At 41.3% G+C, this 26,743-nt stretch overlaps 1 protein-coding gene across 1 annotated transcript in view; it reads left to right on the forward strand.

Moving 5' to 3' along the window:
* The first annotated feature begins 1,854 nt into the window (after nt 1-1,854).
* The window catches only part of Ddx43 (DEAD-box helicase 43), a 28,871-nt gene continuing 3,982 nt past the window's right edge, over nt 1,855-26,743 (forward strand). The window contains exons 1-14 of the mRNA NM_001427633.1: nt 1,855-2,174; nt 4,996-5,051; nt 8,475-8,601; nt 10,180-10,311; nt 13,888-13,969; nt 18,712-18,868; nt 19,091-19,209; nt 19,845-19,955; nt 21,055-21,196; nt 21,536-21,636; nt 24,075-24,162; nt 25,282-25,409; nt 25,574-25,683; nt 26,441-26,579. Of these exons, the coding sequence (NP_001414562.1) occupies nt 1,928-2,174; nt 4,996-5,051; nt 8,475-8,601; nt 10,180-10,311; nt 13,888-13,969; nt 18,712-18,868; nt 19,091-19,209; nt 19,845-19,955; nt 21,055-21,196; nt 21,536-21,636; nt 24,075-24,162; nt 25,282-25,409; nt 25,574-25,683; nt 26,441-26,579 (1,739 nt within the window). The 5' untranslated portion in view covers nt 1,855-1,927. The remainder of the gene's footprint in view (nt 2,175-4,995; nt 5,052-8,474; nt 8,602-10,179; nt 10,312-13,887; nt 13,970-18,711; nt 18,869-19,090; nt 19,210-19,844; nt 19,956-21,054; nt 21,197-21,535; nt 21,637-24,074; nt 24,163-25,281; nt 25,410-25,573; nt 25,684-26,440; nt 26,580-26,743) is intronic.

Consider the following 26,743-nt stretch of genomic DNA (forward strand, 5'->3'; position numbering starts at 1 on the left):
CCTGTTCCAGGTGGCTAGTGAGAGAGAGAGAGAGAGAGAGAGAGAGAGAGAGAGAGAGAGAGAGAGAGAGAGAAATCCCCAAATCCCCAATCAGGTCTTTGGTCGAATTCACACATCACTTCTTAACTAATTCCAGGGGATGGAGTGCTCTGCTGCCCTGTATGGGTTGGGACCTTCTTGTCAGATGCCAGTGCAAAAAGGTCAACCACAGAGGGATGGGCAGCTCCAGGCTCCCTGCTGTGGCTTGGATGCCAGTCTGGTGCAAATGGGATTTGAGTAAGCGACCTAAGCTGCCTCTGAGCCTTGACATTCTTGGGAGCTTTCCAGAAAATCTGGACTCTGAGCATCCTCGAAGGAAAGAAACACACACACACACACACACACACACACACACACACACACATTTCACTTCTAACTTCCATCCAGAGAGGCTGGAAGAGCTGCAGCTAACCCCTCCAAGAGCACTGGAGCAAAGTAGAAGTGGGTGTAAACTTTCCACCCAAGAAAAGGAAATGCCTTCGAAGGCTCTGTAAATTAAGGTTGAGTGGGTGTCTCCCCCAACCTTTTCTTAGTCTTCATCCTTGGCAATGTCTGGAGGGAGAAAGTAGGCAGTGGATGGACCCAATAGCCTCTCAGTCTGAAGTATTCAGACTTGCTTAGTGAAAGCCCACCACATCATGGATTGAATTAGTACTAGGTGATTCTAATTTTGTTTTTCCAAAAAAGGTTTAGTGATACAGATCTGGGAGAGAAAATGCTTTTGTTTTTGTTTTGTTTTCTGAAAAGTACAGAAAAGCATGTCCAACAAATACCCACTGATGTTAGTTAGCACATCAACATTAGCAAAGTCACTTCCAAACGCTGTCAACCACCCATTTCAGATTAAGGATCCGAGTCTGCGTGGACATTAAAGAGATACTCTACTTCTTGCTTCTCCTTGCTCTCCTGTGTCCACACCCCCATTCTATGCTCTTTGGATTACTTTAAATCCTCAAGCACAGTCAAGACATGTTTTGTGATTGACTTATTTTAGTTTGATTTTGTTTTTGTGTAAGTCCAAGGTGCTTTGATAGTTAGTGTTTTATTCACATTTCCCCAGAGGTTACTGTATCAAGGAATACTGTTGCTACATCTGTGTGTAATGAAATTCACCTGTAACCCCAGCACTTGAGCCTCCCCTGCCCCCACCCCAGGCAGGAATATTAAGGTTACCTTCAAGAAACCTAGTATTATATGATAGTTAATTCGATGTAGTTTATTTAACACGGGATGGACCCAATCCTACAGTTTTTCCTCAGTCTCTCCTATAACAAATACAATGCTAAGATTCTAAGTGTCCTCTGATGAGTGATTGACCTGCGATCTATTCAGACAGTTTGGGGATCTCAATCCCAACAAGGGATTCTGTGGCTTAGCCCAGCCCTGAAGGAGTGTGTCCAACTCCAGAATCTTTGCAAAGCTGGGTGTGCTTCAGGCAGTGCTCATATTTTTTTTTTTTCACTTTAGGTATTGGGGATTGTAAATTGGGTCTTCTGCTCTATACTAGGTGAACGCTTTCATCGAGTTATTTTAAGATAGAGCCTTAAATAATTGTCACACAGACCCTCCTGCCCCAGATCTCAATTCTGTACCATTAACCCGTCATGAACGTGAATTTCGAGGCACGGTTGGGATCCTTTCCGTGCCTTTGAGACGCGCTGCCCTCAGGCTGGATGTTCACAGATGGAGCAAGTATGGGTCCAGGCGGCCGCGCGGCTGCAAGCGCCGATTGGTCAGGCCGGCCAGGCCCCGCCCCCGAGACGCGGCGGCCAATGAGCGCGCCGAGGACTGGCGGGCGAGCACGCGGGCGGCAGCGGAGTTTTTCCGACGCCGCGGCCTGTGCAGCTGAGTCCGGAACGAAGTGCGACGCGCGGGTCTCCTCAGAGCCATGTCTAGGCGGGAATCCGCAGCCAACGCTTCCTCCTCGGGCGTTGCTTCCCGGAGAAGCTCGACCGGGTCCCGGGGCGCCGAACGGACGGCGACGGAGGAGGGGAACCGGAGAGGCCGGGTCGGTAGCAGGGGTGCGGGCGGCGGCTGGAGAGAGCCCGCGGGTGCCGCCGAGGCTACGGCCGCCAGCCGCCGTGAACCGCCGCTCTGCTTCGGGGTGAAGAACGATGTGGTGGGCGCGGTGATAGGTGAGCGCGGGCGGCGCCCAGACTCGCTGCGTGACGGGGTAGCGGCGTCGGGGTTACAGCAGCGCGGGGCGCGGTTCTTTGGCGGGCAGGGGCGTGTGCGGGAGAGAACCTCCTGGAAGACTCGTGCAGCATCCGTGGTAAAGGTCTTTCCGGTTTCCCCGCAGAGGAGCAGTAGCTCGATGCCGCGGTCGGGCCAGCACCCTCTAGGTCGTTTTCGAGGATCAAGGGTGCAGTAGAGAACAAGTCAGAACCTCAGCTTTATCTCTGTTTAACTCTGTTAGGTTTAACTTGAGGTAAATTTAACTGCGAAAAGCAGTATGCGAGAGTTTTAGATGTGCAATGTTCAACTTTTCTGAGATGCAATTTACAACGACGGGCATGTTTCCCTCAGTTGGCGTCACTTCTTAGTTTCAGTTATAGTTTTTTTAGTGTTTAGGGTCCGTGAAATTAATGTATTTAGTTCTAAACGCCTGCTTGGTGGCATATTTAATCGTATGTTTTAAGGCTGGTTACTAGAATAGATTCCGTTTCCAAGGTTCATACCCCCAACCCCAAATCTGAATGAAATGCCCAGTATTTGAACGGGAAGCTCGCCAGAGAACCAATAGGTTTGTGACAGAAATTAGACCTGCTGCAAGAAACAGTGAGGGCTAGGCGTTGGAATATACACGACTCTTGGTCATGCATGCTACTGTTTGTTTATTTGATTGATTGATTGATTCTTATTCTGGGTATTGAACCCAGGGCATCCCAAATAATAAGGGGCACCCTGAGCTACATCCCTAGCCTTGCAACCTAGATTGTTTATTTTAGTGTGTGTTGAAATACGGCAATCTTTATTTTCTCCTCTACTTTTCTTCTCCCACCCGCCCCCTTCCTTCTTACCTCTCTCTTTTCCTTTCTGTTGGTGCTCAGGATTGAACCCGAACGTCATAAAAGTTAAGTCTATGCTTTACCCCCAATCTGCTACCCAGCCCCACCTTACTTTTAAACTTAAAAATAGGGGCTGAAGAGATGGCTCAGTGGTTAAGAGCACGGACTGCTCTTCCAGAGGTTCTGAGTTCAATTCCCAGCACCCACATGGTGACTCAAAAACACCTCTGATGGGATCTGATGACAGCTACAGTGTACTCATATAAATAAACTTTTTTTTTTTTGGTTCTTTTTTTCGGAGCTGGGGACCGAACCCAGTAAATAAACTTTTAAAAAATTAAAAATAAGCATATAGTGCAGAATTAGTTATAAATGGAAGATTGTGTCCCAGCTCTTCTTCCGTGACTAGAGCTGTACCATTTCTCAACTCATTTCTCCTTGGTCTTGTGCCTCCACATCACCACTCTGTGCTGCTGCTGCTGGAGTTACTTGCTTTGGATCCTCAAGTGGAATCAGGACATTATAGTGTTTTGTGATTGACTTACCGTGATTAGCATAATGTCCTCAAATTGTCATCTGTTTCCTAGTGTCTGACAGAATTTCCTTTTAGAGACTGATCGTTGGTTCTTTTTTTATTGGTTATTTAATTTATATTTCAAATGTTATTCCCCCTTCCTGATTTCCCCTTCATGAATGCCCTCTCCCATCCCCCTCCCTAAACATTAGTTCTTTACTATACAGCTCTTTCTGTTTATCCATTGTGCTCTTGATGCTGACTGAGTTGCTTCCAGGCTTTTACTTTGATGCACAGTGCTTCTGTGGACCCAGCAGTGCAGGTCTTCCCAGCATGCTTCTGGCTCCTTTTACGTGTGTTCTCTGTCATGTCAATGCTGAATTAGTTTGTAGGGTTTTTAATTGTTATTTTTTCTAATCACACCAGTAGTTCACAGGCTACCAATTAGACAAAGTCCTTACTAAAACACATGCATTTGTCTTAAATAAAGTCTTTCTAGAGGTACTGGTATGGGTCTATGGCATGCATAGAACCCTTGGTTCATTTCTAAGTACTGCAAATTATCTTTTAAAAAGAGAACAGTGAAGTTGGATGTGGTGATATAGATCTTTAGCACCACCGCCCCCACCCCCAAAGGTAGAAGCTGGCCAAGTCTATAGAGAACACTCTGGGCAGCTTAGAACTATATATGGAGACCTCGTTTTTAAAAATAGCAAAAAATACTTTTTTTAAAAAAAAAGAGGCAATCTTTTTGTAGTTGAAGTCTGGGTTAGACTGTTTAGAAATGTCGAGCACCTTATAGACTTAAATGTTTCTGAAAAATGCTTGCTCAAGTCCCTCATCTTTTGAATTTTTTATCAGAGTTTTTATCACAGTCAGCGAGCACACTAGGGTCTTAGGCATGCTACTGAGACAAGTGCTATACCATCTTCATCTTCATCTTCCCTTGTCTACTTTAAAAAAAAAAAAAGAATTATTTAGCTAGATGTGGTGGCCCAGTGACTGAACTGCCAGCACTTAGGAGGTAGAGGCACAGAATTGCCTTGGGTTTAAGGCCAGTGTGGGATGTATTCTGAGTTCAAGCCTAGGCTGTCATTGTCACACACACACACACACACACACACACACACACACACACACACACACCTGGATTTTGTTATTGTTAAAAGTGGCTTTATATTGTCTTCTATACAATTTGGATCCGATTTTTGTATGTGTTGGAATAGAATCTTTCAGTCTCCATATTGGTAAAGGAAGCCTCTTCCTACTCATACAAGTGTGAGATGGAACCCCCATCCAAAACAGAAAGTGTTTGCTATACCCTAAAACCTGGAATGATTTGAGGAAGAGCTACACAAAGTCCTTTGAGGAAAGTACATAGACCCCTTTTATTAATTTTAGTTCATAATCATATTTTTTTATTTTTAAAAACAGGTCGTGGTGGGTCAAAAATTAGAGAAATCCAAAATACAACGAACACTAGAATACAGGTAAGTCATCCGTGTTCCTCCTAAGGAGCACCTGCCTTGCACCTGCTTGGTGCTTAGCATGGGGCTTAGCATGGGGCCTAGCATGGGGCTACAGTGCATGGCCCGATCTCTGCACAGGAATGTTCACCAGCATTTGCCTGAGTTCTTTTCTAGGTGTAGTGTTTGTGACTCTTGGAAGTAAAAACTAAATCTTTAAATACAATCTCCATTTAAGAATGATAACTTGGGCCGGACAGATGGCTCAGCGGTTAAGAGCACTTATTCTTGCAGAGGACCTAGGTTTGCTTCTCAGCACCCACACAGGAGCTCACAGCCAACCTCTAACTTCAGTTTCAGGGGCTCTTGTGCCCTCCCTGGGCACCAGGCACAAACCTTTTAAAACCAAACCTAAAATACAAATAAAACAACAACGAAAAGCTCTGTAAGGGGAGTCGGAGGAAGGAAATGGTAGAGGGATGTGATCAAGGTACGGTATAAAGGCACACTGTGAACGTGGCCAATGACAGAAAGACAGTAAGAGCCAGAGGGCCAGGACGTCTCATCTGCTGGGAGAGTGTGTCTCCTGGAGCGGACAGGTAAGCTGCACCCATCACATCTCAACAGCATAGCCAGCTAACAAATCTGAACAACAGCCAGTAGCCATGCCAACATGGGAAGAGGACACCTCAAGGGGTGCTCACTCTACCCTAGATGCAGAGCTGCAGGCAATTAATTCCCAAGAGGGAAAATGAGCCTTCCCCTGAACTGAAAACACACACATACACACACACACACACACACACACACACACACGCAACACTGAAGGGTCTCAGTAGGTCTCTTTCTCTGTGTCTGTCTCTCTGTCTATCTCTCTGTGATAATTATAATTTTTTTTTTTTTGGTTTTTTTTTTTCGGAGCTGGGGACCGAACCCAGGGCCTTGTGCTTCCTAGGTAAGCGCTCTACCACTGAGCTAAATCCCCAGCCCCGATAATTATAATTTTAAAAAGGTCATGAATTGAGAGGGAGTAACGGAGTCCAAAGAAAGAGTTAGAGAAAGAAGAGGGAAAGGGGAAATTATATAATTATATTTTAGTTTTAAAATATTGCAAATAAAAATATATTGTAAAAGTATGAAAATATCGAAAACAAATACATACTATTTTCAAGCCAGGTGTGGTGGCATATACCTTTAATCACAGCACTTAGGAGGCAGAGGTAGACAGATCTCTATGAGCTGTGAGTTCCAGGACAGACAGCCAGGGCTACACAGAGAAACCATGTCTCAAAAACCAAAGAAGTAACAACTGTAAACTAATTATATATACATACATATATGTGTTATATATATAAAATTTTAAATATAACAATATAGAGGCTCTTGCCTGTAAGGAGGCAGGAGGATCTTGAGTTCAAGGTCAGACTATCTGATAGACCAATTCTTTACCTTAAAAATAAGTAGTTTTTCTCTATGGAATATTCATCCTGCCCAGTCTCCCTGCTGAGTCTGTTATCTCAAACCTTAATCTGCTCCTATGTTCTTAATCTTACTGACAGTGAATGGTATTGTTAAACTCCCAGGCCAAGAAAATCACCCTTGTTTTCCACTGAGTCCTGTCTCTGTCCTGGACTTCTCCGGAGGAACGTCATTTTCCCTTCGTTGTCCACCTTCATCTTGTCTCCTCTAACTATTTCCCACCACAGTCAGAGGAATCTTCCTAAAATACAACTGTCCACTTCCCTTTTTGCTTAAGGATCTTTGGTGGTTTCCTAGGTTTTGATTTATTTGCTTATTTATTTGGGGTCCTGAGGATTGTTTTATTCCAAGCTACTATTCTTAACACAGAACTACATACCAATCCTCTGTTTTCTTTGTTATACTTATTTACATGTGTTTGCATGAATGTGTATTAGTACACTAGCCACACATGGAGGTCATAGGACGATATTCAGGAGTCCATTTTCTTTCAGCATGGCTTGAATGAGAACTCAGGTTCTAACTCAGGTCGCCAGGCTTGGCGGCAGCACCTTAACCCACGGTGGTGTCTCATCAACCCACCCCTTTTATTCTTGAGCCAAGAATATGACAGCCTTAGGGAGTTTGAGGCTTCTGCCCACCTTTCTGTGTAGATATCTTTCCCTCCTCCCAGCATCATACAGTCTGTTTTATCACTTTAACTCAGACTCTGTCCATATCTGTAAGCCCTGGAGTCGACAAACATTGAATCACCAGCCAAGACAACACTGGCCTATAGTAGTTTCAAAATAAATATTTAGTAAAAAAAAAAAAGTATCATTTATTTATATTTGAAGGTGTCATTTGTTAGTCCTTGTCCTCTAAGCCTGTAAATCCATCTGTTCAGGAAGTCCACAACAAGTTCAAAACCTGCCTGAGCTACAGTGTGAGTTCAGAGTCAACCTGGGTAAATTAGCATGAGTGTCTCAAAATAAAAAGAAGGCTGGGGATATAGTTGAATAATAGAGCACTTTGCTGACTTTTGTGAAGCTCTAGGTCCAATCCTCAGTCTCATTACTCTAACCCTCTTGAATACCTCAGTCTACCCTACCTTCAGTCCCTGAGTTCAAGGCTAAACTGGTCTGCAGAGTCAATTCCAGAACAGCTAGAACTACACAGAGAAACCATGTCTCAAAATAACAGCAACAACAAGAACAACCAGACCTAAATCCATCATTGTCTATATGTATACAGAATCCTTTTCACTTAAAGTTTTACCTAATCTAACTAATGTTCAGTAAACTATAGCCTATAAGTTACTCTGCTCCAGTTCTATCATTAAGTAAGATAAGATCCCCCCCAAAATGCTATTTTTATAGGCTAGGGAACACCAACTCATAGTAATATCACATGTCAGATTAATATTTTTTAAATATTTATTATATATAAGTACACTGTCACTGTCTTCAGACACACCAGAAGAGGGCATCAGATCCCATTACAGATGGTTGTGAGCCACCATGTGGTTGCTGGGAATTGAACTCAGGACCTCTGGAAGAGCAGTCAGCGCTCTTAATCACTGAGCCCATGATTAATCTTAATCTCCAGCCCCCATAACTAATATTTTACATTTATAGTTTGGGCGTGTGGAGTTAAGAGAACAACTTAGGGAGTTGGTTCTCTTCCATCTTCCGCGGGATCCAGAGATTCAGCTCAAGTTCCCAGGCTTTGGGGACAAGAACCTTTGACTACTGAGCCACTCGGGCGCCCTGTATTGATGTTTATTTTCTCTTCAACCACAGTGTCCTGAACTCAGGTTTACAAATTGTCGTGTGGGGGGGGGGGAGGGAGGGGGAGAGAGAGAGAGAGAGATCCTACTCAAACTGGACATGGAATAGTATAGCAAGGCCGTGCTTGCATTCTTCTTAAAGTTGTTGGGGCTTAGTGAGAAGACTTTAATCTCACCTGTGTTTCTCCCTTTGTATCTAGGTAATAAAAGGAAATCCTGAGGCAGAAATAAAAATTTTTGGTAATAAAGCCATGCAAACAAAAGCAAAAACAGTGATAGATAATGTTGTTAAAAAACAACAAAATTACATTCCAGGACACAGAGTTGGTAAGTAATTTTTGCACATTTAAGTGCTTTAGTTTGTTGTTGCTGTTGTTGCTGTTGTTGTCATGAGACAGATTTTCACTGTATAGCCTTGGCTGGTCTGGGGCTCACTATGTAGACCAAGCTGGCTTGAACTCCTAAGTATCTGCCTGCTTCTGCCTCCCAAGTGCTGGGATTAATGGCATGTATTATCATTCCCAGCCTGCTTTAGAAAGGTAAAGATAGTTCTCATGCTTTACCTTCTTTCTCCTGTTCTCTCCCCATCCCCTTTTCCCCTTTCTCCATGTGCTAATGGCCGGCCTATACTTCTCTACTCTCTGTTTCTCTGCCTCTCTCTGCCTCTATTACCCTCTCAACTCCCCTCCCCATGTCCTGAATAAACTCTATTCTATACTTTACAGAAGAAAGACAGAGATGTAAAGATACTTTCTGTCAGTGTTTTTATTAGTTTTGCTTTGGTCGGTGATAGAGAAGCTCCAGTGTAGCTCATAGTCCTCTGGCCCCTCAGCCTGACGAGAACTGGGAATACAAGTGTGCTTCGGCCACCTGATTTCCCAGTGCTTTATGAATACCATGTTTGATTTCTTCCCTCAGACAAAGCTTTGGATTTCCTAGATGTACATATTTTTTTCAGTAAGAGGCCAGATTACTTTCATTTTTCAAAATTACATGTCAGTAAAGGTGCTTGCCATGAAGCATAACAAACTAACATGACTTCTGTTCCCAAAATGCACACAGTGGAAAGAGAAAACTTCATTCCACATGTTGTCCTCTGACACATGTGTCTCCTGGCATATTCAAAGACGTGTGTGAGTGTATAAACACCATACATACTATGTAAATAAGCAAATGAAAAAAATTCATAGTATCTGTAGCTATTTAACTGTTATGGTTAAATCTAGTTTCACTTTTAGCCACAGGTAATTTAAAATGAAAGAATTCTTCAGCGCACACTTTAGTATTAAGGGTAAAGATTGGTCTGTGTGTGTTTATGCCTATGTGTGTGTGTTTATGCCTGCATGTGTGTGTATCTGTGAGTGTGTGTGTGTGTGTGTGTGTGTGTGTGCGTGTGTGTGCACTCCAGCTGTGTCAGAAGCCAGCAGTAGATCTGAGTGCTGTCCACCTCTGTCTTTTTTTTTTTTTTTTTTTTGGTTCTTTTTTTCGGAGCTGGGGACTGAACCCAGGTCCTTGCACTTCCTAGGCAAGCGCTCTACCACTGAGCTAAATCCCCAACACTGTCCACCTCTGTCTTAAGTAGCATCCATACTTCACTGGTTGGGCTACCTAGCTACCCAGCTTACTCTGGAGATAGCCCGTGTCCACCTCCCAGTTCTGTGATTACAGGCAGACCACCCACCCTGTCCTCTTCGAACTGACCTGGGGCTAGGGATCCAGATCTGGTCCTCATATTTGCTTTGTGTTTTACATGTAGAACCATCTCCCTAGACCTTGAAAACTATAGATTTTTATATTTCAAGTATTAATATCCTGTTATGAATAAACATACACAAAAAACTGCATTTGGGATTTTGTGCTTTCAAGACTTACGTCAAAGCTAATTTTGTCAAAATCTTTTACCAGATATTATTGCATTCCAACCTACTGTTGGAACAGATACCAGTACAAGTGAGAGTGTAACGGACGACCAGCCATTGATAGATTGGGATCAAATTCGAGAAGATGCTTTGAAATGGGAGAAGAAAAAGTGGGCAGGTCAGTCCCGTATCCTAACACTTATCTGTGGTGATGCTGCTCCTTTACTCAGTTCATATCCTCTGTAACCCAGCTTCTTAACCTGTGGGTCAAGACCCACATAGGGTCACATAACTGAATTCAGGGTCATGAACATGTGGCAGCAGTGCAAGGTTTCTGAACACTAAGTTGCCAGACATGAGTTCAGATCAAAGGCATACTAGGTCTGAGGCGGTCTGGGTAGTGCTCACTGGTGTGCCAGTGACCCAGGCCGTCACCACAGCCTGGGTTCCGACACAGTGAGCTCTGCATTATCCATTCTGTCATTCCACACACACCTTACCATAGGCTGCCGGAAATACCTCTGTTCAGGTCGGAAGTCGTTATATGCTATGAATTACAGTTTAACCATACATGCAAAATTTTTTGACCTTAACATAAGGTCAAAAACATAATGCTTTAACTACAGAAAAAAAGAGTTGTTTTTTCCCACATTCCTAACCATGTTTACTCTCAAATTAGTATATCTTTGAATTGTATTGTGGTAGAATGTTTGATTCTAAAAATCACTGGCCAGGCATGATAGCACACACCTTTAATCCCAGAACTCTGAAATCTTTGTAAATTTTAGGTTAGCCTGGTCTATATAACAAGTTCCAGGCTAGCCAGGGTGACATAGTGAGACCCTGTCTAAAAATAAATAAATAAAAATGCTATTTGTGTTGCAGGGGAATTTCAGAAAAAAAAAACATTTAAAGAATTTACCTTGGGATTAGGACAGAGTTTCCAACAATTTATGAAATGATTGTTTTGTACTATGCATTTGTGTGAAGTGGCATTCTTAAGTATAGATGATTAGAATATAAAATTTTAATTCTGAAAACAGTGCTCTATACCCTGTAGTGTTTTTTTTTTTTTCTTCTTTTTTTCGGAGCTGGGGACCGAACCCAGGGCCTTGTGCTTGCTAGGCAAGTGCTCCACTGCTGAGCTAAATCCCCAACCCCACCCTGTAGTGTTTTTAAACTAAACTTAATTCTCTATATAAAAATAAGTCAGGCAGTGATGATGGCACACACCTTTAATCCCAGCACACAGGAGGCAAGGCAGAGGCACTTGGGTCTCTGAGTTCAAGGTCAACCTGGTCTACAGAGCAAGTTCCAGGAGAGCCAGGACTATTCAGAGAAACTTTGTCTTGAAAAACAAGCAAACAAAAAAATTAAAGAAATAAAAAATAAGCATATCTATCCCATTACAATACAATTTTACTTTAATAAATTGTAAAATTCTATGTATACCAAAAATTTTTGAAGTAAATCTCTGTTTTATTATCAGTGAATATTTGATAAGTCATACCAGTTTTATATAACAACCATGGTCAGGTAAAAATTTTACCAGTGAAAAGTGGTTCTGAGAGAAAAAGTTTAAGAAGCAGGGGCTCTATAAAGTGTCTATCTACTCAGACTCAAATTGAGCAAACTAGGCTCTGAAATGAGGCAGCAATAAAGCATCACTTAGTGCTTGTTTAGATTAGAGAGATGGCTCACTGCTTAAGAGTACTTACTGTGTAACTGTGAGGACCTGGGTTTAGCTCTTAGTACCCCACCCACATAAAAAGCTAGATGTGGTGCTGTGCGTGCCTACAACTCCAGCATGTGAGCAGGGAGACTGAGCCAGGGGGACTGGCTGCCAGCTTCAGCAAGACATCCTGCCTTAAAAAAATATAGCAGAGGGGATAGAGGGAGATACCTGATTACCCTCTGGCCTCTACTGACTGGAGCCTACTCTCATACACAGATGTGTGTATACATACTCACACATACTTCATATATACACAAAAGGTAATGCACTAACATTAAAGGAATCAAAATGTTGGTAAATATATCATTATGTGGGTCGGAACCTCTGCATGTGTTATGGGGCACTGTGGAAGGAATTAGACTTAGAAGAGGTATAATGAACTTTTACAACCTCAGGGACTGCAAAGAGTCCTAACAGTGCTTGCCACATTAAGAATAAGGACCAAGGTTAGATCTCCAGCACTACTTATAAAGCAAGGTGGATGCTGATCGTCTGTAATCCATAGCTTAGAGAATAGAGACAAATAGATCCTAAGAGCTCATTGACCAGCCTGGTCTAGCCAGTTGGTGAGCTTCAAATTTAATGAGAGGGGACAAGGACCACCATTCTCTGGCTTGCACATGCACATATATATGCATACACACATAAACCACACTCACATACACAGACACACACATGACCGAGACAACCTCATAAAGTTAAATGAGGATCTGTATTTAATGCCTAAAAGTAGTAGTATGGGGGCTGGGAGTTTATGGCTCAGTGGTAGAGTACTTTTCCTGAAGATGAAGGTTCAAGTTTGATTATCAGCATTACAAAAATAAACATTAATGTTATGGGACTGAAGAGATGGCTTCGTGGCTAAGAGTGAATAGTACTGCTCTTGCAGAAAGAGAAATTTGATTCCTAAGACCCATGTCAGTTGTCTCCGAACCACTTGTTATTCCAGCTCCTGCACTCACATACCCACATGCAGACATACACTCATACACATAATAAAACTAACCCGGTATAGTGGCAGGTACCTGCACACAGGAGGCAGAGGCAGATCTCTTTAAGTTTAAAGCCAGCTAGAGCTACATGAGATTTTATCTAAAAAAAAAAAAAAAAAAAACTAAACAAAAATAAATCTAAAAGTTTAAACTAATTAAACTTTTGAAGAAAAATTAAAATCAATCTAAACTGTTTTAGAATAAATTCATTTGTTGTAATTATTTGGGCTTCTTTAAAAATCATGCTTTCTGGGCTGGAGAGATGGCTCAGTGGTTAAGAGCACTGACCGCTCTTCCAGAGGTCCTGAGTTCAATTCCCAGCAACCACATGGTGGCTCACAACCATCTGTAATGGGATCTCACGCCCTCTTCTGGTGTGTGTGAAGACAGCGACAGTGTACACACATACATGAAATAAATAAATCTTTTTTAAAAATCATACTTTCCGCCGGGTATAGTGGCACACGCCTTTAATTCCACACCCAGGAGGCAGAAGCAGGCGATCTCTGTTAGTTTAAGGCCCACTTGTTCTACATAGTGAGTTCCAGAACAACCAGTTACACAGCGAGTCCCTGCATAGGAAAAACCCTGCTCTCCTGTCCTTTCGTGTTAAAGACTCCTTCCTGAGGGTGGGATGGTTAAGAAAGAGCCTGAGTGTAGTTCCCAACACCCAACACCCTTGTTGGCTGGCTCACAGCTGCCCTGAGACCCAGCTCCAGAGGGTCTGACTGCCTTTTCTGGCCACTAAAGACACCTACACATGTGACATACACTCACACAGATGTGCACACACATGTATAATAAGTAGCAAAATACATAAAAATTTTTCTGGGTGAAATATATAGTTGAAAAAAAAACCAAGAGTTTTATAGACTGGCATAAGCTTCCGTGGCAACATGTAAGAACTATCTAAAACTGTATGCATAGAGAACTGAATATTCTTCTAGTTTGATACCTGCAGTTTTGAATGTTAGTAAATGTACAATATTATTGTTTATCAAAGTTTGGATTGTCTTCTTTGTTCCAGATTTACCTCCAATTAAGAAAAACTTTTATATAGAGTCAGCAACGACGAGCTCAATGTCACAAGTGCAGATAGACAACTGGAGGTGGGTAGTTTGTCACCGCTGTGTTCTTAGGTCTTACTGTTGACACAGTAGGCAAGGGCTTTGAATGATTGCATTGGAACACTACACCCAACTGCCATGTTTGCGCAGCTGAAAATGTGGCTGCATCTTCCATAAAATGTGGCTGCATCATCTTCCATGATGAATTTTAGAGCATTTTTGTTGAATACTATAGTGGAGCATGGTGGCACATGCCTGTAATCCCAGCACTCAGGAGCAGAGGCAGGAGCATCATGAGTTCAAGGTCAGCAAGACTGTCACAAACAACAACAAATGTCCGGTTGTGGTGATGGAAGCTGGTCTGTTTGTGTCTCAGTATTAGACATAGCAACTGAACACTGACTGTGGCTCTTACAGCTGGAGAACAGGACACACTAGGGATGTAAAGTGACCCAACTTCCCTGAGAGTGGCCCATGGGATTGTGTAAGGGATCTGAAGTATCGAAGGGATTGTAGCCACCATAAAACAATGCAGTGCATTATCACATGAGTGTGGGAACAGTGTACAACTACAGCCGTGCTGCTCAGAGTGTAATGAGTTAGTGTGCAGCGTGTAAAGCATTGTACAGAGAGCACAGGACTGCCTCTGCATGATAGTGTACAGCGTGTAAAGCATTGTACAGAGGGCACGTCACTGCCTCTGCACGATAGTGTACAGTGTGTAAAGCATTGGACAGAGGGCACATAACTGCCTCTGCACAATTGTGAAGTATATTTGCTCTAACAAAAGCATACTAAGGCCGGAGTGGATCTCAGTAGGTAGAGTGCTTACCTGCATGTACAAGACTCTGGTTTCGGTCCTCCCAGATTTAAAAAATTGCTGTAAGACTGAGAATATAGTTAAGTTGGTAGAGTGCTTGCCTAGCATGCACAGAACCCTGAGTTTGGTCCCTAGCACCACATGGCCAGGCACAATAGGGCATGATGGTTCATGCCCGTAATCCCAGCCCTCAAAGGCATCCTAGCTACATGGTGATCTCCTGAACAGTCTTGCATACAAGTCCCTGTCTCAAAAACAGAAAGAAAAAAGAGAAGAAAACAACAAAAAAAGAAATTTTGTGTCACATTTAACTATCAGAAAATTCATATTTTTCTATAGAAAAAATATTTATTTGTATTTTATATGTATGCACAAATGCCTGCATATATGTATGTATACTACATGAGTGCCTATGGGGTTTTATGTACTGCCCTTTGGGTGCTGGGATCCAAACCCAGGTCTTCACAAGTGTAAGTGCTCTTAACCCCTGAGCTATCTGTTTATTCCCAAACTCGTCTATCTTGCCTTTATCACAGACCATTGACAGCATTAAGAAGCAGATTGTTAGGGGAGGTCTTTGCAGAAAAAGATGAGTAAGAGCAAAGTAGAATTATATGCATGCAAATGTCATGGGCACCCACTGCTTTGTAGGCTCATGTAAATCTTTGTTTTACTGTATTTGTGTTTGTGGGTGGAGGGGAGTGGTGTTCCTGCCAGGGTCATGTGTGGAGGTCAGAAAACTTGCCATGTCAGTTCTCTCCCCACTGTGCAGGTCCAGGAATCAAATTCAGGTCATCAGGCTTGCCTCCCAATGTCCTTACCCATTGAGCCATCTCTCCTAACCAAAATTAGTTTTAAAGGGGGCATTGAGACACAGTTCAGTTAGTACAGTGCTTGCCACAGTAGAACATAACTAGTTGGTTTAGTGAGCATTAGGGAGTGAAGACAGTCAGATCACTAGGGATTGATGGCCAGCAAGACTGCCTACCCTCACTTAGCTCCAGGACAATGAGAGACCCTGTCTCAAAAAGCAAGGTAGACATCACCAGAGGAACAATATCTGCAGTTGACCTCTGCCCTTTACACTCCCACATACAGATGTGTACATGCACACACTCACTTTCAAAAGTCCAGGTTGAGGGAGACTGGAGAGATGGTTCAGTTAAAAGCATTGGCTGCTCTTACAGAGGACCTAGGTTCAGTCCTAGCACCGTACAGTCCAGTAGCTCACAACTGTTTATAACTCCAGTTCTAAAGGATCTGATACTCTTTTCTTGCCTCCTTGGAGATTTCATGAACAAGGTGCACTTATATACATGAATGTAAAACACTCAAACATAAAAATAAGTAAATTTTTTTATTAACTTGAGTATTTCTTATTTACATTTCGATTGTTATTCCCTTTCCCGGTTTCCAGGCCAACATCCCCCTAACCTCTCCCCCTACCCTTCTATATGGGTGTTCCCCTCCCCATCCTCCCCACATTACCACCCTCCCCCCAACAATAAATCTTTTTAAAGGCCAAGTTGGGCTGGAGAGTTTAATTTTTAAGAGTTTTAAAGGACCCAGGTTTGATTACCAATACCTGAATGTCAGCTCACAACCATCTGTAACTCAATCCCAGGGGATCCAACTCCCTCTTCTGACCTCTGTGGGTATCAGACAGGCATGTACTGCACTTACACATGCAGACAAATATTTATACCCATAAAATAATAAGATAAAAATGTAAAGTACATAAAATTATAAAGGCCAGGTTGAATTTGACAATTATATATTGTTTTGTGTACACGTACTGTCATGTTTATGAAACAGAAATTGTCAACCACTGATCTCAGAATACATCCCCTATCATTAATTTTCATGACTGTATTTTAATTTCAAATTGATATTGGCACATGTTAGGAGTGCCTATTGTGTTATATAGTTTAGAGAACGATGTCTCCAACACCGAAAAATTAAGGAGTTTTTTAGGGCTGGCAAGATGGCTCAGCAGTTAAAAGCACTTGCCATAAAACCTGAAAACCTGAGTTTGACACCCTGTGATCCACAAGGTGTAAGTTGACCTCTGACCTCTGCATGGGCACTATATACACACATATTAAGTAAATAAATATCATTTGTAAATTGTTTTTTTTTTCCTGAGACTGCCTTCCCAGGCTGGCCTCATTTACTGTGCAGCCAAAAGTGACCTTGAATTTCTTATATCCTCCTGCCTCTGCCTTCCTTATGCTGAGATTATAGGTGTGCATCATCATGCCCAGCGTGTGTGTACTTAGGAGTGAACTCAGGGCTCCATGCATTCTAGGCCAGTACTCCAAGCTAGCTAACCAGCTAACAGTGAACAGTTGAAAAGGTAAAAAACATTTTTAAATACAATAATGTCTTTTTTTTTCAATGAAGCCCATTATTTTTTAATTACACTTATGTATGTATGTGTATGTGCATACATACATGCATGGCATGGGACACATGGAGGCCAAAGTATCACGTACAGGAAATGCTTCTCTCCTACTCTGTGGGCTCAGGAATAGAACAGTAGACTTGCTATCATACACTCAGTGAGCCATCTGGCCAGCTCTGTAATTGCTTTTCCTTTATATGTGTGCTATATTTACATCACTTTTACCTTTCCTCTCGTCCCTCCTACTTCCTCTCAAATTCACGGTCTTTTTCTCTTCATTTTTATTACTATATCGTTGCTACATGAATTATGCAGCCTGCTGGACTCCAGTTGTTAATGGTGTATGTTTTTAGGGCTGACTACTGGTGGTGATAACCAGTCAGCAGACATTAATTGCCTGTAGCTCGTCATTGGGGGTGAGGCCTTGTGAGATTTCCCCCATCAACCTTAGCATGTCAATTGGTGTAACTGTTCAGGCCTTGTTTAGGCAGCCACATATTTGAGATTTCTTGGGTGCAGCTCCCTTCTCATATCTAGAAGACAGTTTCAGCCAATTGTTCTCTAAATTTTGGCCAGGTATGCCTTTCTGTTTTCTGTCTGCTACAAAGCAAAGAATAATTTCTTAAACTCTTCAGTTCTTATCTGATGCATAAGTTTTTTTATGCTTTTGTGAGTGTTTAGCCTGTGTATATATGTGTATACTACATGTATTTAGTGCCCAAGGAAGACAGAATAGGGCATTCCTCTGGAACAAGAGTTACAGACTGTTATGAGCCACCATGTGGGTACTGGGAACTGAACCCCAGTGCATGAGCAACCAGTGTACCTAACTGCTGAACCACCTCTCCAGTCTCTTAGAAACAACCTTAAAAACTGATGCAAATCTTAAAAATCCTAAGTCTGTTGTAAAAATAATGGCTGGGCATAGTAGTTCATGTCTGTAATCTTAGCACTCTGGAAGTTGAGGTAGGATGATCAGGAGATTCAAGGTCATTGTAAGCTACATGTAGTGTTTGAAGCTAGCCAAGACCACATGAGACTTACAGAAAGACAGACAGATAGACAGACAGACAGACAGAAGATAGAGCAGAAAGATAGATGGCTAGGATAATGCTAAACCTTGGTCACATAACTAGTCTTAGGACCATGTTAGTATAGTTTTGTGTTATGTTGCACATATGGGGTTTCCACTTTCCATATTCCTTCATTCACCCATATAATTGAAGTAGTTTTGCCTTTCCCTCTGCACCTTCACATAAGAGGGAAATAGACTCCTATTTCTCTTTCTCTGTGCTCATTTGTTTGCTTGTTTTGAAATAGTCTGCATATCCCACACTGGCCTCAAATCCTCCTGTCTGCACCCCCAAGTGCTGCATTCCAAGTGCGTGCCACCATGTCGAGCCCTCCATTTTTTAGTCTATTCCACCTTAAAGTTCTAAAGGTCTGGTTTTAATCAGTTGCAGATGAATTTCTAGCTATTACCTGAACTGATTGTAAAAAATATTTTTTCTTTCTTGTGTCAATTGAACAAATCCACTAATGCTTGTATTTTCTATAAAGGAAAGAAAATTTTAATATAACATGTGATGACTTAAAAGATGGTGAGAAACGTCCTATCCCCAACCCTATATGTAAATTTGAAGATGCCTTTCACAGTTACCCAGAAGTTATGGAAAACATTAAAAGAGCAGGCTTTCAAAAACCTACACCAATTCAGGTATGCCTTTGTTAGCTCCAGCGTTTCATTGAACACTTTCCCCCAATTAATGTGTGTTAGAAGTTAAACCACCAGGGAATAGCTGTGTCTTAAAAGCATGTGCCCAGTACCTCCTGCCAGCACTGCCAATGACTAGCAGTGTATTTAAAAACAGCTGAAGGACACCAACAGATGACAAGGAGAGTTATGCCTCTTGTTTCAGTATCTGTCACTCTTTTTCAGTCACAGGCGTGGCCAATAGTTCTGCAAGGAATAGATCTTATTGGAGTAGCACAGACTGGAACAGGGAAGACACTGTCCTATTTAATGCCTGGATTTATTCATCTAGACTCTCAACCACTGTAAGAATTCCTTTGGCTTCATTCTCTTACTAGGGACTTAATAAGTATAGAACCAAAACTGTAATTAAGTTCCTGTCACTTCTTGCATTGTTCAAACCGACCGATGCCTCTTGGCCAGGATGCACATGGCTGTGCCGATGAAGTATACATTCATAAAACCATTTCAGGAAGCAGTAGGCAGAGTCATAATAGAAAGACACTGGAATCAGATTGTTTAAATTGTCTTGATTCATGCTGTTTAATTAAAATTGTCCAGTATAGTTCTATTCAATGAGAAAATGTCATTCCAAATGAACTGTTAATTAAAAAGTCATATTAAATGAACAAATTAAGAATTTGAGACAGTGAATTTGTGGTGTATGTGGCTTATTTTCTTGATTTTTGTCATTTTTATGGTAACTATGCCTTTGTAGTAAAAATGTATAGAAATTTGTACCTGCAGCTTATATATTCAGTATGTTAATTATGATTAATAAAGCAAAATCTACAGAATAAACTTTTAATAACATACTTCACCAAAAAGTACAAATATGCCTTGTCTGTCTTTGATACTCATCATTAAAAATCTGGTACTTAATGAACTTTCCAAGTGTCTATAAGACAAATAACTTAATATTATTGTTTCCCTTTTAAAGAGCTAGAGAACAAAGAAATGGACCCGGCATGTTGGTCCTTACACCCACTCGGGAATTAGCCCTTCAAGTAGAAGCTGAGTGTTCTAAATATTCATATGGTGATCTTAAAAGGTCAGTCATTTCTATACAAGTGTTATATTCTCCTTCACATGTGTAGTAACTTTATTTAAATTTCAAGTGTGTGGGGTGTGTGTGTGTGGTATGTGGTGTATGTGGGTGTGTCTGTGGGGTGTGTCTGTATGGTGTGTGTGTGATGTGTGTATGTGGTGTGTGTGTGGTGTGTGTGTGGTGTGTGTGGTGTGTATGTGTGTATGTGGTGTGTGTGTGTGTGTGTGGTGTGTGGTGTGTGTGTGCGTGTGTTCTCGGGAATTCACAGCTTTAGGTATATTAGCCAAGTGTTCAGCCAGTGAGCTATCACCCCAACTGTATGGATTAATTTTCAATTGGTATACAACAACAAAATCATGCATATTGATGAGGTATCATGTGATGCTTCAGTATGTATATGTATCATATAATGTTTAAATTGGATTGAACCTATCCTTAAACTGTTTTCTTTCTCTGTCGATCTGGCTATCCTGGAACTCACTATATAGACCAGGCTGGCCTTGAACTCAGAGATCCACTTGCATCTGCCTCCCAAGTGCTACGCTAAAGGAATGTACCAACACTAGGATTCTCAAACATTTTTTTTAAGTTGAAAATATTCAGAAACCTCTTAGTTCTTTAAAGCATACATTTTAGCCAGGCATGGTGGCATTCACCTTTAATCCTAGCACTTGGGAGGCAGTCTGTAAATCAAGCCAAGCCAGCCTGGTCTGCAAAGCAAGTCCAAGACAGCCAGGGCTCTGTTATACAGAGAAACCCTATCTTAAAAAATGTGTAAAATCACTGCTGTGCTTTACTAGCATGACAGGGTCTTGCTGAGTTTTTCTTTGGTCATCATAGCCTCTCCCCTTCAGTAGTCTCACCCCTTCTGATCTGATCTGAGTACAGAGGTCATGTCATAGAGCCAAACAAAGCAGAAGCGGTTCTTTAGGAAGCTCTGGCCTGGCGGTGTGGATAGTTTCCACAAAGGTGCTGGTACTCCTAAATACTTCAGAGTCTCTTTTATTTCATCTTATCCTGTAGCTGCAATGCTTAGGCTAGGTGCACTTTTGAGTTATAATGACATGTTCTTTCTTAACTGTGAACTTCTGGGTTTTTTAAGTGTTTGTGTATATGGCGGTGGTGATAGAGATGGACAAATTCAAGATGTGTCAAAAGGTGTAGACATCATTATTGCAACTCCTGGAAGATTGAATGACCTACAAATGAATAACTTTGTCAACCTGAAAAGTGTAACCTATTTGGTAATCATGAAATAAGGGTTTGGAATACTGGGAGGCAAAAGAACTGAATCTGTAGAAAACTCCGGGTGGTGGGGTGGCCATTTTCTAGTGCTTTGTGTTCTGGGAATATTTCCCATTCTGTTTAGCACAGTAAAGAGCAGAAAAGTTAGACATTCACTTTTTTTTCTCACTCAGTGGTCAAAGAAGCAATTGGGAATCAAGTGAAACAAATCAGTCTATATATTATGCCCACACAGAAAGTTTATTCTGGGTCTCTCAGAAGTTGAAGTGTTTATAGGTTTAATGGGAGAAATAAGTGTTCAGATATGAGATTGACTACATTCTTCACTTTGAGTACAGGTTTTAGATGAAGCCGACAAGATGCTGGACATGGGATTCGAACCCCAGATAATGAAGATTTTGTTAGATGTACGCCCAGACCGACAGACTATTATGACAAGGTAGGTATACCTAAATTCTGTGTCCAGAATTGAAGTTAAAAACCCATTCTGTTAGGTTGCGTTCTCAACAGTACCTTAGAACATTACTTAAATGTATTTTGAAATTCTTTTTTTTAATTATTTATCATATGTGAGTACACTGTAGCTGTCTTCAGACACACCAGAAGAGGGCATCAGATCTCATTACAGATGGTTGTGAGCCACCATTTGGTTGCTGGGATTTGAACTCAGAACGTCTGGGAGAGCAGTCGGTGCTCTTAACTGCTGAGCCATCTCTACAGCTCTGTTTTGATATTCTTAAATGTAACTATAATAATGGCTACTTTACCATTGACTCTTATAGCTTTCCTACATTATAGATGGATTTGGGGGGTTTTGTTATTTTAATTTTTTTTGAGACACTTTGAAATTCTGCCTAGCTAGAACTTTTCAGGTAGACCAGGCTGGCCTCAAACTCACAGAGATCTGCCTCCCAAGTGCTGGAATTAAAGGCATGCACTATCATGCCCAGTTTTATTTATTTTTGTTTATGCACACACTGTGGCATATATGGAGAGGTCAAAGGACAACTTGCAAGAGTAGATTCCCTCCACCATAGAGGTTCTGGAAGGGGGATCAGATTCTCAGCCTTGGCAGAGAGTACTTTTACTTGACCTACTGGTGATGGGTTTTACATGAAATTTACATTTCATGGAAAAATCTTTGTTGAATAATGATCACTCATCTTTAGAAATAAACATTTGATTTCTGATTATTTTTCCTGATTAAAAAAAACTGAGAAAGCAATGATTGATTGTGTGATCTATAAGGAATAATTCTTCCTAGGCCTATATTGTCTTTATTAGTATTAAGAATAGGGTATGGACTTCTCCCCATTGAATTTGTAAAGTACAGATGAGGGGCAGGTACAGGATAGAAGGAGGCCTGTCATTGGAGGAGAAGGAAGGATGGGCGGGAGAGAAGTTTGAAGGAGGAGGAGGAGACTGGAACAGAAAGGAGGAGACAGGAGATAGAAGGAGAGACGCTGTGGCAGGACAATATGGCAGGTGACGTTAAGATTCTGCTCTGTATTTACAGGTTGTTATCCATGTTCCTAAGGGATGGATGGTACCAGGCTTTGTATGTTTAAGTGGGCAATTATATCTTATCAATTGGATCTAAAAAAAAAAAAAAGAGTATGGAGGCTGGAAAGATGTCTCCGTGGTTAAGAGTGCTTGTTGCTCATGGAGAGGACCCAGATTCAGTTCCCTACATCCACATCAGGTGATTCACACCATTTCCAGGAAATCAGATGCCTCTGGCCTGTAGGGGCACCTGCAGACACATGCATATACCCATGCACACATACATATACATGTAATTAAAGTAATAAAACTTAAATCTTTTCTTAAAGAGTAATATATGATTCCTACCCCACCCCAGGCCTACAAAATGTCACAGAAGAAGGGGCAGAAAGAATGAAAGAACCAGAAGTCAGGAGGGCTGTAATACGGTGTCTTCTGACATGACAAGCAGTTGTTACGCAAGACCTTCCTACAGTCGATCTCGTCAGAACTGTAGCTTGCATTGAACAGGGTGGGGAGGGCGCAGTCAGTTGCAGAGGAAAGGAAGTTTCGTTCAGGAATGGGACCATGGTAGGGTAGGTTGCTTATGCTTCAGTGTGTAGTCCTACACCAGATGCACGCGATAACACATCGAGCTCAGGAGGATGTGTGTGTGTGTGTGTGTGTGTGTGTGTGTGAGAGAGAGAGAGAGAGAGAGAGACAGAGCTGGAGAAAGGATAGGTGTGAAGTTGGGAGGTGAGAGAGAGGATCCTAGTAGGAGTTAGGAAGGCAGTAAAGGGTGAATTTGCTAAAATAAGATACATTTGTGTGTGAATGGAAATTTTTTAATTTACAAAAAGGATATTTGGATAACAGAGGAAAAAATAACTAAATCACTTTATTTTGTTTTCTGACATTTCTGACATGAAGTTATATTTCATTGCATATGAAGGTACGAAAGGTGAGCAATTCCGTTACTTTGTGATGGTGAAGAAAGGTATGAGTCTATAGCTTTGACCAGCGTACTTAACGTGATTTGTAGTGCGCTTGAGTGCGTGCTCCTTGCTGACACTATGTGATAACTACAGATTATTGCACTGTGGTGGTTTGTTCATGTTGTCTTTTATAAAGGATGAAATATAACTAACCTTTTATTACCTTTTTATATATGAAATTTATTTGAAATTATAGAGGTGTCCCTAAACTTTGTTGTATCCAATAGCTTGATTATAGCTAGACAACTCAGAATTTAATTGTAAATTTGTTTCACTTATTTAACAGATTGGAAGTAAAAGGATGTCTTTCATGAGTAACACAGTTCACAGCATGCTTAAAGAAATTTGGTAACGTGTTATAATAAAGCTTTGATATTGGTATATCTTGTTTTGTTTACAGTGCGACTTGGCCATATGCTGTCCGACGTCTTGCACAATCTTATTTGAAAGAGCCAATGATTGTCTATGTTGGTACTTTGGATCTAGTTGTAAGCTTGTTTTTATTGCTATTAAAACTCGTAAAAAATTATGCTTAAAGAGCATAGTGGGTGTACATATTTAGAATTCATGAACCTCTGGGCCCAATCCCCAACATGAGGGGGGAAATAGCTGATTTTGATATGTCTATTCTGTTAATCCGCTAGTTTACTAATAGTATATGATAGATAATAGAGGGGTTGGAGAGGCAGTTTAATGGGAAAAGTACTTGCCATTCAAACATATGGAATTCAGATCATCAGAACCCAACTAAAAACCAGGTAGATGTGGCAGTCATAGAGACAGGATCCAGGACATGCCAGCTACTAAGACTAGGCAAAATTTAGAATTCCAAGTTCAGTGAAAGACCCTGCCTTAATTAATTGACAGGATTGGGGTAGATCCTGTCAACCTTGGCCTCTACTCTTATGCTTCTGCATACATACACATAAAAAATAAGAATGCTATGACATAATACTCTGTAGTGATAAACATTCAGGAAAAACAATAGGAATACTTCAATCTTTTTTTTAATTTATATGTTAGTACACCGTAGTTCTCTTCAGACACTTCAGAAGAGAGCATCTCATTACAGATGGTTGTGAGCCACCATGTGGTTGCTGGGAATTGAACTCAGGACCTCTGGAAGAGCAGACAGTGCTCTTAACCGCTGAACCATCTCTCCAGCCCAAAGTACTTCAATCTTAAAGTACTAAATAGGAGTACTTCAGTCTGAAGAGCTCTCTTTTATTATTATGGTTAAAAACAGGACAGCAGTGATTTTGTGTTAAATTGCCAAAGTACTCACTGAACTGAGACTCCTGTTTCATCATATCATTCATCAATGAAAGTCTGATGTCTAAAGGTCAGGAAGATAGTTCTTGCAAACATGGTATTGGATGATGGTTGTTCTTACAGCATGCGTGCCAGTCATTCAGGTGTTCCTAGACTCAGTGTAGGTAAACAAATGATAACAATCAAAGAGAGCTTACATCCTGAGTAGAAATAGATAATTTGCTATGCTCACTACTTTTCTGTTTTCAAATTATTAATTGATTACATAAATGCATTGTTTGAGCTGCAGTGGCTTCTCCCTGGTGCTAATATACTATGATCTCTAAATTATTTAGGCTGTAAGTACAGTGAAACAAAATATAATCATTACCACAGAAGAAGAGAAACGAACTCATATCCAGACCTTCCTAGAGAATATGTCACCTAAAGACAAAGTCATTGTCTTTGTCAGCAGAAAAGCTGTGTAGGTATTTCCCTCTGCTTTCCTCATCCTCAGCAATCTGGTTGATTTACTCATGACTGTTTCTGTAGCCAATTTCAAATGGGGACAGCATGACAATCTGTTTGCCGCTTGATAATGGTGTTAGAATAAGCCCTTAAGATCATTAACTTTATTCTTTGCTTCAGTGCTGATCACTTATCAAGTGATCTCATTCTCCGACACATATCAGTGGAGTCTCTGCATGGCAACAGAGAACAGAGTGACAGAGAGAAAGCATTAGAGAACTTTAAGACAGGTGAGTTATAATTGCTGTCTGTTGCAGTTTCTAGTAAGTTTAGAACATGGACTTGACTGGGTAATGGTATCTCTTCATATTTCCCATTCCTCAGTCTGTCCTTGCCTTGTAAACCCCAAAATAGACTTGTTAGAGCTTTATTACAGCTTCTGAGAAATAACTAGCCAGCTCCACAAAGACTGATAATACATGAACAAGTGTCAGACAGAATATTACCTCATAATGGAGACTGTATCTTAGTTTACCTGAATGACGTATATCTTAGTAACTTAACTTCTCTATTACTTTGAGCCCATCACCATCGTGAGGAGCTTGACAGCAGACAGGCATGGCATTGGAGCAACAGCTGAGAGCTCATGAAGCAAAGAGAATGCACTGCACTGGGAATGGGGGGGGTGGCTTTTGAAACTTCATGTCCCCCTCCTCCAGGGACACACCTTCTCCATCAAGGCCACACCTCCTAATCCTTCCCTAACAGTTCAACCAAGAAGGGACCAAGCATTTAAACATAGAAGTGTATGGGGGCCATTCTCATTCAAACCACACCAAAATATTCTCTTTCCCACATTGTTCAAATAGGTCATAGAACCACTTGCTGAACTGTGGTGTGTTGTGTTGTGATTTGCCAGTAGTTTAAAAATCTTTTCCATTTTCATGTAAGCAATAATCCTCTGATTAAATAATAAGAGTAATGAATTTTCACATGTCTTGGACTCACTGTTACCAGACAGGTTTAATGTTTGTCTTTACTCTTTAGGTAAAGTTAGAATACTTATTGCTACTGACTTGGCATCTCGAGGTCTTGATGTCCATGATATCACTCACGTCTACAATTACGATTTTCCTCGGAACATTGAAGAATATGTACACAGAGTAGGGCGCACTGGGAGAGCAGGGTAAGCCGGCTGGGTCTACCCTAGAGAGAAGCATTCTGCTTCTGAATTCCTGTCACCCCCTCAGAGACTGTTCTTGCCCAGAAACCATTTTATTCTCCTGTAAATGTTCTGTTTCTCTCTTGACCTTTATTGATTCTTTTATCCCTTTTCATCTGGAGGAACCA

Source organism: Rattus norvegicus, chromosome 8, assembly GCF_021556685.1.
Source record: "Rattus norvegicus strain SHRSP/BbbUtx chromosome 8, alternate assembly SHRSP_T2T, whole genome shotgun sequence".
NCBI lineage: Eukaryota > Metazoa > Chordata > Mammalia > Rodentia > Muridae > Rattus > Rattus norvegicus.